This window comes from Sciurus vulgaris (genome assembly GCF_902686455.1).
Source record: "Sciurus vulgaris genome assembly, chromosome: 5".
Taxonomy (NCBI): Eukaryota; Metazoa; Chordata; class Mammalia; order Rodentia; family Sciuridae; genus Sciurus; species Sciurus vulgaris.
Window position 1 is genome coordinate 97,815,143 of NC_136465.1, and position 13,214 is coordinate 97,828,356.

The following is a 13,214-nucleotide window of genomic DNA, read 5'->3' on the forward strand; positions in this document are numbered from 1 at the left end:
CATGCGAGGCGCTGGGTTCGATCCTCTGCACCAGAGGGGGAAAAAAAAAAAAAAAAACAGCCAAGTGGGCAGGGGCTGTAGCTCCTAAGTAAAGAGCTTGCCTAGCATGTGTAAAGCCCTGGGTTCTGTCCCCAGTACTAGGGGAGCGGAGGGATCACCAAAAATGAGAATTATTAGAAACAAAGACCCCGAAAGGAGAAAGTTTTAATAGACCACACAGAACAATAAGAACAGCAAACTGAAGTAGTAAAGTGCTAACACCATGAACAGAAGTACCATATGTCAAAATAATTGGGAGGCCATTAGGCTGAGGTTGCTCCAGTACCCTGGGCTCTACATAAGGAAACCAAAATTCAACTCAGAGGAAATGGCAAAATGAAACTCAAGCTTAACCAATCAGAAATTGTCAACTGATCTCTAACTAGGGACTTTCCACTGGAATGATCTAAATAAGGTTACTGCTCCACTTTAACCAATCAAATATTTCTCTGCTCTACTTCTGTATTTCACCCTTTAAAGGCCTCCCCTTCATGCCCCTGCATTAGCACCTCAGACCAGCTGTGGTTTGGAGCTGCCAATTCACTAATCACTGCTCAAAGAAATCCTTTAAAACTGTGAAATGCCTATATATCTTTTAACAAATGTGTACTAAATTCTGACTTGCCGGTGAAGCAATGTAATTTAGTGAGCACACCTGTGCTGGAAAAAAAAAAAAAAAAACTGCTAATTTTCATGGCTAAGTCAAAATATTCAAAAAAAGAAAGAAAAAGAATGAACATTTCATAAACTCTATAGAGAGGTAGAGTCCCCTGGACTTCCTCCCATACTTGGGCTGTAATAACGTCATAGCAAACACAAAGAGCAGGGAAGAGAGGCAGCGGTGGGAGAGCCCTCTCCTTCCCCAGAAAAGGTGGGTGCCTGTCTTCTGTTGCCTGAGGTATAAAAGACCACAGGGCATTGCTCTGCATCCTCTAGCTACTCCTTTCTCATCCAATCTAATATAGGAAGGAAGAGAGGGAGGGAATGAAGGAAAGGGAAAGGAGGGAAAGGTGGAGAGAGGTGGGTCACAAAGAGCTGATTCGATGCTTTAATTTCCCAGCATCACAGGTAGCACTACATGATACTGAACATCAAAAACACACACAGCCAAGAAATGCAGCCCCGTACCTCATTAGAGACCACACAGCTCGCGGAGATACCGGGAATCCACTGTTCTTGGGTTCTGGTGGCAGTGGGGAATGACAGCCACTCCAAGCTCCTTTGTGAGGGAACCGCTGCTTCCCGTTCTCCGGGTGAGGGTGGGCTGGCAGTGAGGAGGGCTGGGGGCTCCCAGGCTGCTGTGGGCTATGCCGATGGATGACCCCGTTGCTCCTAATTGTGCACAGAATGGAAGGGAAACAAAGTCAAACAGAAAGAGCAGACACAGAAACACCAGCACCCTGTCCCAACCCCCAGGTCCTGCTCCCTAGAAGCAACCATTCCCAAGTCTCTGAGCCCTTTGCTTCTGGTAGTTACTATAATACACACACACACACACACACACACACACACACACACATATATATCATACTATAATATATATGTATATATATATATTTTAAACATAATTACATAATTATTTCTTTTTATCAGTTTTGTAACTTATCAGGTTGATTTCCTAATACAGAAGATCAGAACTCAGTCCCCCTTAGGTGGTCACCAAGGTACCCACAGACACACACATTCCACTTTACCCCTCACATTCCAACTATGGTCTTCTCATAATATTTGATTTTGGTGGTATTCAGGATGAGACATTATGATGATCTGTCAAATAGTGTTCATAACTGAGCAATCCAATGTACTCTTATTACATTTTCTATTATGATTCCTCTGATATAAAATTCATAATCACCAGAAGGACAAAACTTTAAAAGTATGATACCTGCAAATGATGCTGAGAATATGAAACAAAGGCGATTCTCCATGACTGCTGTAGTCATTTCATGAGCAATGATTCAGGATGTGACCCAGTGAACATGTTTCCGACCTAGCAGCTCCACTTCAACAGTTAAGTCAGAGAGAAACCCTCATGTATTTGCACAAGAACACATGCACAAAAAACCTTACTACAGTTTATAATAGAATAAATGTGGAAACAGCCTAAACTCCAAACCTAGAATGATGGCTATATTATACCTAAATATTATAGAGAAGTAAAAATGGATGAAATACAGCTACATATATCAACTGATGCATCTCAAAAGCCTGATGTTAAATGGGAAAAAAAGTGATAACATTCATGAAAAGTTTCAAATACATAAAATACTACTACTTGATATCACTGGTATATACATGAGAAATGGAAAGTGCCAAATCAGGATTATGTTTATCCTTACAGAAGGAGGGTAGGGACTGAGGTCAGAGAATGTCATTTTCTACATGTTAGAAATTACATCCTCATTTAAAAAATAAATATAAGAAAAGCTAACTTTCAGGGGTTTGACTTTCTTTTAAATGTTTCCTTCTAAAGGTGATGTCAAATAAAAAATATAATACTCCATTCATGTAGCCCAAACCTAAGTTTAGGAATAAATTACGCTTCTGATTCCGTTTGTTTCTATGACCACTTCTTTCCTGCTGCTGGATCACACAAGGAAGGTCCACCGAGCACTAAGATGCTTATTATAAATGAACACATACAGAGTGGAGGGGGGTACACTCCTAAGAGTTTGTGCAACTTGGTGCATGTGTACCTTATTATGGGGTTATAACTTTGTGAAATTCTCAAAGGGGTTCATAACCCCCAAATGCTCAGAACTGCTGAGCTGGCATTAAGTGTCTCACAGTGCCTGAGCAAGGACACCCTACAGTCTCCCAAGTCCCTGTCCTGTGCTCTTTCCACAGGGGCAGTGGTGCTTGGAGGTCACTGTGCAGCTCTAGGGCCACACAACAGATGTGGGTCCAATCCTGGTTGCCCCTGGGCTGAGTGGGAGTGGGGAGGTGCTTGCTGAGCCTGCTTTCTCCTCTGTGAAATGAAGACCACATTTGCTGTGAGTAAACGGTGTGGCACAGCGCCCAGCACCCAGCCAGCACGCAAGGCATGAGAACCATCCAGGGCCAAGTCTTCCTGTCACATGCAACCGGTTCCTGCCTACTGCCTTTCAGGACTGTAGTCAATCACCTGTGTAATTGTTTAAGTGAGGCCTGTCTCCCCAGCATCCTCCTAAGTTCTTTGAGGGAAGGAACCCTATCTGTCTTATTCTTATTCCAGCACAGAAAGAAACTATGTGTTGAATGGGTGGGCAAAAGGATGAAGGAAAGAATAAATGCCTCCAATTATGTAGTGCTGCTGGGTTTGAGGGCTACAGTTCCTAAAAACATGCTGTGTGACTTCTAAACTATATAGCATTAGTTTTATTCCTTCCATGGAACCTCTAGCAAGTTAGTATGATGAAAGCAGATTATTAAAGAAATAAAAGAGACAATTATCCCTTTTGAGAAAAGTCTGACTCAACAATGACAAGAGGGAGAAAGGAAGGCAGGCAACAGGGCTGGAGAATCCCAAGACCAGAACTGTGACTTCAGTGACGGCATTCAAACAGCTCTGGACTAGCCCACAGGAGAGGGTGCATCTGTGATCAGTTGTTACATTCCTATGTTGTCAGTGAGGCAAAGCAGAAAGAAGTTAGGAGACAAGGATGAGGTGATGCAAGAAGTGGGAAGCAAGAGGAATCTGTAAGTTGTTCTCTAAAACGTAGGGCAGATAATGAGATTACTCCCATCAGCTGGGAAGGTAGGGGAAAGGCCTCCTCACATAAGCCAATCAGAGGTCCTATGGCTCTGGGTTTTCTTGGTAGGAGCTTGGGACAAAGGGATCACTGGGCTCCTTCCTTTTATATGTCTCTGAGATTTGCAGAGCACCAACAGACAGCAAAACTCTATTTAAATTACCTCCAAGTTTCACACTGTCAGACAGAAAGGTGATCAGAATTAAATGACTCACCCCAGCCCACTGCCACTCAATAGCATTGCTCATATCTTTATGTCAAGAAGTATAAAGAGGTAGGGATTGGCACAAAGGGGCATAACTTTTTTTTTTTAAATAAAATTCTTCATTTGACAAGGCAGAAGAATAAACCAGCCACATTTTGAAAAGTTCAAAAATAAGGGACTTATAATTACTGAAAAATGGGGTGTATGTGTAAAATTGTTAGTAATTATAAGTTGATAGAGAAAGAAAATTATGGTATGTGCTTGAAGTTTTAATATGCCTTAGTGATTCTATAATACCCTGCATGAAATGAATGTGCCTTCAAGTTGTTAAATGAAAATGGGTTACTAGGTAAGCTTGTTCTGTAACTGAAAAATGACATGTAAGTACTCCTGTATGGTTTTGACTCACTCTTCATGGAATTCTAAGAGGCACTTCCTAAAACTCTTAGGCAACTTCACTACTAGTGGGAGAAAACCGGCTCCAAGTGAGCAATGCTCTTAGGTGGATAACACTCATTTGAATTCAGAGATTCAAAGTAAGCTGTCAAAACTGTTAGCATTTGCAACTTCCCTGTGTGAATCAAGATTTTCTCAATAGGATGCAACAAAAACAACCCAGCAGTATGAACTTGCAGTTAACAAAGCTACTTTTCAATTCCAAGTTTGAGGCTGCCCAAAACTTCAGAGTCTTTATTGTATTTTGTAAAGTGTGAAGAGTCTAAACAGATACAGTGCATTTATCTTAATGAAATATCATGTTTATTATGTTATAATCTAAGATAAGACATCGTTTAACAAAGTATTGTACTTATATATTTTTTTTCAATGGAAGTGGGAAACCATCATTTTAAGTCATTCTCTCCTTAGCAAGTGTCCAATGGCAAGACTTCAAAATGACTTACGACATGTCTTGCTTGTGGGAGAGGGAAAAAAAGTCATAAACCAAGCACACTCCAAACACGGTGATTCCCGTCTCTTTCACCAGCATCGCGCAGGTCCCCAGAAACAAACTCAGCAGCAAGAAGAAGGGAGAAGCAGTGGGAGAGAAACAGTCCCCAGCACAACACTGATCCAGACTCCTGGAAAACAAGTGGAAGGTTCTTTTAAATTAAGAAATGTGAGTCACTAAGAAATATTACCTTAAAAGATAAAAGGTAGTCCATTTCTTTGCATCCTAAGCAAGTAGTGAGTCAAGATTTCTTCCAGAGTGCTCATCGTGGAATTAAAATTGCTAACATGAAAAAAAAGTTAATGATTCTCAACTTGGTACTTAAATTATACAAATTATATTATTATACAAATTATTTGTAGATACAAATTATGATAAAATATGACGTAATAGTATGTAAATATGGATGTAAATTACAATAAAATATGGTATGTCACAAATGAACATTCAAAAGTCACTTAAAATGCCATCGTAAAGATATAGTTAGAGGTAGGAAGACATTTAAGTGAATATATTGTTAACTGGATAATACAGGTTACGCAACCACCTGCGTGAGCTCACCTGGCTCAAATCACAGTTCTGCAGTTAACAAACAGGCAAGGAAGCAAGTACTTTGCCCCCTGTGCTTCAGTTCCCTTATGTGTGAAATGAGAGTTGAGCATTGCAGGGGGGATGGAAGAAATGACTTATTGCATGTCAAGTGTTTATCATCACTTTATTATGAGTGAAGTGTTTTGATGTGCTTCCATACACAAAGCAGTCAGCAGATAATTATACCAAAATATAGTAGCATTTTTCTGTGGAAAGGAAAAACAAACATTCTTCACATTTTAATTTTCTTTCTGTTAATCTGTATTTTTAAATTTATTTTCCATGAGCATGTGTTAGATGAAGCTATTTTTTTCCTCAGTTAAACCTCCAATAGAAATTTTCAAAAACTCCGCAGTGTTATAGTCTTTCTTTCTACCTTACAAAATAGAATTGACCCCAAGGAACAGCACTGTTCTCTTTAACAGGTGCCACCCTTGGGCTCCTATTCCTTTGAAGTAAAGGCCAATACTTCTCTTATGATATCTTCTCCTTATTGTTGTGTCTTGGAATAATTACATAAAATTTATGCAAATTTTATAGTAATTGTGTATTTTTCTGTGGAGTTGGTCTACAGTTCAAATTTCTAAAGGTTAGCAAGGCATGCACATCCAACCTGTAATAATAAGGCTTATTATCACACCAATACAGACAGACTGCAGGGCTAATCATGTTCCCAAAGGTATCCAACACACACAAAAAAAATATGGAGCACACAAAAAAAAGTCCTAGAAACAAGTTTAAATTAAAGTGAGTAATTCTTGTTTAACACCAGAGTAAACAAGAAATAATTTGTTGCTAAATTTGGGCTTAAGTTTTAAGATATCATCCTACTATTCTGATGATGGTGAATGCAGTAAGAGATCACGAAGTCAGGACCTGAAGACAGATACTGCACTAAGAAAATGCTCCACCTGTAAAACAAAGCTGATTCATTTCTTTCTTAATTCATTTCATTCTTGATTCAAGGTTTGAATTTGTTTATAACAGGGTTCCTCTGTCTCAGCACCAGGGGCATTTTTCAGTCAGATAATTCTGTGCTCCAGGGCCTGTCCTGTGCATTGTAGGATGCTTACTTAACAGCATTCTTGGCCTCTACCTCTAGGTGCCAGGAGTACTTCCTGGGTTATGACAAGCAAAAATGTTTCCAGACATTGCCAAGTGTTTCTGTGGGGAGAAGAGGAATAGCGGCTGGGGAGTGCAGAGAAATCGTTCCCAATTTTAAGAATCACAGGTTTAGGACAGTGTTCCTCAGTCACTGGACTCTGCAATATCACAGGTCAATGAAGGGATTCAAAGTTCACAGTTCACACAATCCTTCACCAGGCCTCCCTCCCCAAGTAGGGTGACATGACTAACCCACCTGCTTTCCTGGGTCACTCTCTGAGCCCTCTACCCTTATCCACATTCTCTTCTCAAATCCTTCCCTATGTAGATATGTCACAACTCAAGTAAGAATCTTAAGGCTTTGGGTGTAAAGGCACAATAGAACACAAAATTATTTTATTGGTTTTTGTTCTCCCAAAGCAAAGAATATTTGTATTTCACAAAGAAAGGATTATATAATGTAAAATTATAATTGAGAAACACTACTTTCTGCTTAGTCTTGTTATTTTAAGCTTTGAGCTACTTTGGTGAGGATGATAAAGAGCAAAAACAATCAGGAACAAAATGAAAAGGAGAAATTAAGCAAATCATAAGCAAATAGAATAGAGCACTGTGCCCAGTATATTTTGGCTCAGAGATAAGATTCTGAATTCCACTCTCAGCTAGAAACTAGAAGTAAAAGGAATCAAGAAGCAAGAGCATGAATTCCTAAAACTGGGGGGAAAGTAGTCTTTTAAAAATGATAGGATATGGTTCAGCCTGGGGTTAGAAGAAACTACAGCCCAGTATTGGGTAAAAAGAGGGTTCTTATCCCTGTAGCTCACTGAGCATGGCACCGCCCTGAAGCCTCCCTTCTCTCCAAGAAAATGCTCAATCTACACCAATCTACACAGCGTGCATGGCTGTAATCACAGAGGAGGGCTTGCTGAGCCATACATACCTATTGTAGGAGAGAAAGGCCAGCAGGAACAGGAGACACGCTAACACGTCAGCTCTGCCAACAATCCCAGCCACCTAGGAAGTTTAACACAATGAGAAATTCAAAAACTCAGAAAATTATTGTCAGAAAATCTTACCAAAATATCTTCCTTTTCTAGATGAATGAAAAGTATAATAAAATAGAATATGTATTATTCTTCAAATTTTAACATTATAAATCACCTCTGATTACTATGAATTAATAATAAGCTTACAGAAGGAGAACGAGAGGAAGGGGCAAGATTTTCATGCTTAACTTTATTATTAAATTTTCTTCTACAGAGGGTCAATTCATAGCATCAAAACTTATTCATTTACTATTTTTTAAAAAAAATTTTTTAAAAGGGCTGGGGTATAGTTCAGGGGTAGAACACTTGCCTAACATGTACAAGGTCCCAGGTTCAATCCCTAGTATCACAAAAAATGAATATTATTTCAGAAGTCATTGAGTGTCTGACACTGTGCTGATCTTTGAATACTAGAGTGTTAATGGAGCAGAGGACACAGAATAGAAGGAAAAAGTAAGCTGAGGAATCAATATTTTTGGCAAGAAAGGGAGTAAGTTTAAATTCACAATTGTTTCACCAGTGTGTTCATGCAAGTGTGCGTATGTGCATATGCATGTTTGTGTATGTGCTTCTGTGGGTTTGTGTGTGCATGTGTGTTTGTGTATTTCCAAGATCTGCCACTGAACCAGCTAAAAAGCAAGACCCTTAACAGTTAAGTAGCCAAGTGCAATCCTGGCAATGACCACAAGCCAATTCCCATTCAAGAGAAGACTGGCTCCTTGGGAAAAAGGCTGACTCCAGGGATGAGGGTGGAGAGAGGTCAAGAGGAGTTTATATCACCTTCTTATGTGAGTAAGAAAGGGCTCAAAAAATTAAAGTTGAAAGGTCACAGAAGTCAGCAACAAGGGGCTCTCACTGACCAAACCTGAGACAATTTGAATATCAAAATAAGAAAGGATCATGATTTTTTTATAAACCACTGAAAACAAAAACCCAAGTCCATATGGATAATATACAAATCATGAAAGAATGGATACATATACAGATGCACACCTACACAGAGCGAGCAAGAAGACAAGAAAGGAGAGCTCTCGCTTCACTGAAAAGCTAATGAATGTGGGGAAAACATGGGAAGTAGAAAAAAAAATTTTGCTCCCAGAAAAATTAAAGGCTAGATAAGAGCAAGAAATATCAAAAATATCAATAGGGGGGTGTAGCTCAGTGGGAGAAGCACTTGCTGAGCATGTGCACAGCCCTGAGTTTGATCCCCAGCACCACAAAACACAAAAACAAAAACAAATAAAACAGTAGATGCTAAATCTAGGGCATGAAAATTTTCTGAAGCAAGTATTTGCATGACTTCAAAGTATTTCCCCACCAACTACTTCTTTAGAAAAATAAAAAGAATTAATTACATTATGGAGATCATGTGTTACATTGCATTACACCTTCACTGGGGAATCAAAATCATCATTCCCTGAGAAGGATGCATCATTTATACATTATTCTAGCCAAGGGTATATAACCTGAATAAAATCGTGAAAATCAGGCAAACTCCCAGGAGCATTCAATTAAAATACAGATATAAATATGCTATTAAATATAATAATATAATGATAATATATGATCATATGTAATATGTACATATATTATAACATTAAATTTATATAATAATTTTATATTGGCATTTTATTACAGTTTAATTTATTCTGGCTTATATTACATTATGATTTTTAATTACATTACAACTTTTTATAATCTTTCATAACATTGCATATATGTAAGTATATATACAAGTATATAACATGCATGCATATAGTTATATATTAAATTTCATACATTTTAAATAGTTATATATTATGTATTTACATACAATGTATTCTATATTTAGAATATTTTATTTATATTACTCATTTTAATACACTATGCCTCTAAATAATTTTATGAATCATATAACATAATAGGTATATTTATATTATAGTTGTACAATAACATTTATATATTACACTAATATATTTTAAATATTTTATAGTATATATACTGTAATCTAAATTCTAAATCATATTGAAATCTATACATTTTATTACAGAAAGACAATGAAGACTAGTAATTATTCCAAACTAAAGGAGACTATGGATAAATTATGACCAGTACACTCAGTTTTAGAAAATACACAACTAAATTATTAATGTATAAAGGAGTATAAATTATGCAACTTCTTCCAAATGTTTCAAAAAACAATATTTTTATATAGAGGGAGAGAGAAGAAGAGTGAAAAAACAAATGTGGCAAAATATTAAAAATTAGTGAGTCTGGAAAAAAATAGTCATTCTGCATATTAAGTTTAAAATTATTTTTAAAATATGTTACTTCAAAAGGGGACTGAAATGGAAGTGAAATGGGAGACAGATGACCCTATAAATCTTCGTATTATTCTGCTACATAAGATGTGTATATTTCTCTTCATATTTTAAATTCAAAGAAATAAAACTGTAAAGGAAAAAAATGGGGTTCATATTTTTAAATGCTTCTAAGAAAAGGTCCCCAAAGAGCTGGATGAGCAGTTTATAAGGGAAATGAGGAAGGGTAACATTTTAGGCACCAAAAACAACCTCGCCCTTATCAGAGAGCATCTGAGGCCCACGGTGTGTTGGAGATTCCATCAGCAAGAGCAGAAAATAATGTTCTGGGATACAGACCCATGAATATTCTCATAGCTTGAGCACACTTTGTGGTCACAGGTAGAAGCTAGAAGCGATGGCACTGCAGATAGGTGGCCCATCCACCAGCAGGACAGACGACTTCTGCTATCTGAGATTTGATATTGTTAGTTCTATTTCTGAGATCTAGTTTTATCTTTGTATGAGTGGAACAACCCCCCTCATGTGATTGCTGTCACTGACACATGAAATCTACCAGCCTGGTGAACACCAGTGACTTTCCTCCTTTTCTGAGAAGAGAGTAGAACTCTTAACAAAGGTTTGCCTGTATGGATTATGGAAATCATCTTTTCACTTTAAGATGTAAACATATAATATGTTAATCTAACTTTATTAGGCAGCCTAATATAGATTAGTTAAAAGTTCTATTAAGATACTGACCGTACAATTAGTATATTGTACATACTACACATACTAATTGACAGCAAGTCACATATTAAGAGAAATTCTAGTCCAATCTACACCAAGAGAAACCTAAAAATGGCCAAAGAATTGCATTGGCAGCACAGAGCCTAAAGCTATTACCTCAGGTAGTTGCTTGGGCCACACCTGTTCATTGATTGCTTAATCTAAAGGAAACTGAGTGACAAATCAGTAGACTGCATGACTCAGGGAGGTCGGCAGAGGCAGTGTGGTATCACCATATGTCAAGGCTTAGCTCAAAATCCGTCTGTAAAGCAACAATTGGGCACAGGTCATGTGTGAAGCCCAGATCCACTTAGTCTGCACCACTGCCACCTTGAGCACTTGGCTGAGCAACACTGGGAGGCTTCTTAAAGGTTCAACAGACAGCCCATCTAGCCTGCTACAATCTTGAGAGAAAGCCTAGAGTCTGGGCCCAGGGTAATGCTCACCACAACACAACCAATGTGGCCAAAGACAAGACTTGCAACCTGGTATCAGGAGTAGCAAGTTGGAGTGCGGCAATCACAAGCTAAGCAGGCATACCTAATGCATTAAAGGTGTCCTTAAGCCCTTCAGCCAGTTTGGAAGCAGCAGCAGCAACAACGCACCAGCTCCAGGTACCCAGATATAAAGAACATAGTAACAGTAACCCTCTGAGCAGAAGCTCAGAGAGGACACTGAAATATTGGTGCTGACACTAATAGGCTCCTTTGCCAGACCAAACCACTAAGCATTCATTAAACGCCTGCTCTATACACCCTTGAGCTAGGGTCTTTGGGGTAAAGGGATAGATAACTAAAAGCAAAGAGTTCATCATCAACTCCTAGAGTAGCCACTCTTGTGATTCAATTAGTCAATATCATCATGCTCAATAACTGCTTTATTCCAGTTAACAAGAAATTTCCAAATGCCAATTTTCCAAGGACTGTGCCAAATGGAGGGGTACATCCTTCCTCAAGGACTTCAACATCTGGTGGCGTTAGAGGAGGGTATAAAACATGATACAAGGAAACCACATACAACACAAGAAGAAATATCATTGCCAGGAAAAGACTGGAGGTTTTAATTTTGACTATAGAATCTGGGAAGGCGTCACGGGGGACTAGTTTTGCAATCTGACACTCAAAGGATGGACAAGGAGGATTTCAGAAAGCTCAAGACTGCGGAATGCAAAATCTCAGCCAGGAAGGGAACAGAGATGCATTCCAGTTAAAGGAGAGGACTGGGGAAAGAGGTCTGAGGATACATGGAGTGCTTCTGGAAGGAGGAGCAGAAAGTGATGAAGGGCATGGAGTACTTGAAAAGAAGGGGGGGGTCTGTGGGGAGCGTAGAGGGAATGTAAAGTTGCACCTGATGCTATGACAATGTGGTTAGATTGGACAGTTTGTCAGAAAATGAAAAAGCAACTGGTCAATTCTTGGCAACTGAAAAACAAGCAAAAAGACAGCATGCATTCTGGCCCCAAGTTGCAGATCTATTATCACCAAGAGGTTAGCTGTAACCTGGAAAGTGTAGCCTTTAACGAATGTTCAAACACTGAGAAAACATCAGTGAACATAACTGGGTAGAATTCAAAACAGGCTGGGTATCTTTCATCTGTAATACTTGGAACCACAAGTGTTTTAGAGTTTGAATTCTTTTCAGATTTTGGAATATCTGCATAACATAATGAGATATCTTAGGGATGGAACCTAAACACAAGATTCATCCATGTTTCCATATATATTTTATATGTGCAACCTAACGGTAATTTTATGCAATATTTTTAGTGCACCTGTGTTTTGACTGTGACCTGCCACATGAGATCTGGTGTGGAATTTTCCACTTGCAGCATCATGTTAGTACTCAAAAAATGTCAGATTTTGGAACCTGGAGCACTTGGAATTGGAAACTTTGGATTGGGGATGCTCAACCTACAAGGTAAAATACAGATTCCCTAGAAGAATCATGTGTGGAAACTGCTAACTAGGACTTAATTTGCTCTCAAAACTTGCAATTTCTTGACTACCACTTATATGATTTGTATAAAGTATAACCATTTTTATAGAGTTGTTAATATTTATTTTATTTGTAAGAAGGAATTCCATTACCATCAAACAGGGCCAGAAACACATACTTAACATGGGGCAACGGATACATGCCAGCCTGATCTAATCAGAACACAACTAATTTTCTCTTATGTCCTTCTGCTCATTCTAGAAACGGCCTTGATCTTGGAATTCCATGCTCTTGCTTCCAACTAACTTACGTACATTCCTTCAAACCAGTAATGTCTCTGTGATGATGGAATTTTCTCATAAGACAATTATAATTTTCCCAGTTTCTCTGCTGATTTTTCTCATGATTCAGGATTCAGAAAAACAGCATTTCCCAAGAAATACCATGTCAGGAAAACTTTCCAAGAATCTCAAGGACTGAAGTGAGAAGTCTGCCTCCAATTTTTTTTTTTTTCAATTCTCCAGCAGAGTGACTATTCTATAGTCA

At 38.4% G+C, this 13,214-nt stretch overlaps 1 protein-coding gene across 2 annotated transcripts in view; it reads right to left on the reverse strand.

Annotated features, from left to right (window-relative positions):
- Positions 1 to 13,214, reverse strand: part of TMTC1 (transmembrane O-mannosyltransferase targeting cadherins 1) — a 265,889-nt gene that overhangs the window by 232,723 nt on the left and 19,952 nt on the right. For both annotated transcript variants that reach the window (XM_079139333.1, XM_079139332.1), the window contains exons 3-5: positions 7,560 to 7,633; positions 4,878 to 5,054; positions 1,168 to 1,371 (exon numbers count right to left, since the gene is read on the reverse strand). In XM_079139333.1, the coding sequence (XP_078995459.1) occupies positions 1,168 to 1,371; positions 4,878 to 5,054; positions 7,560 to 7,633 (455 nt within the window). The remainder of the gene's footprint in view (positions 1 to 1,167; positions 1,372 to 4,877; positions 5,055 to 7,559; positions 7,634 to 13,214) is intronic.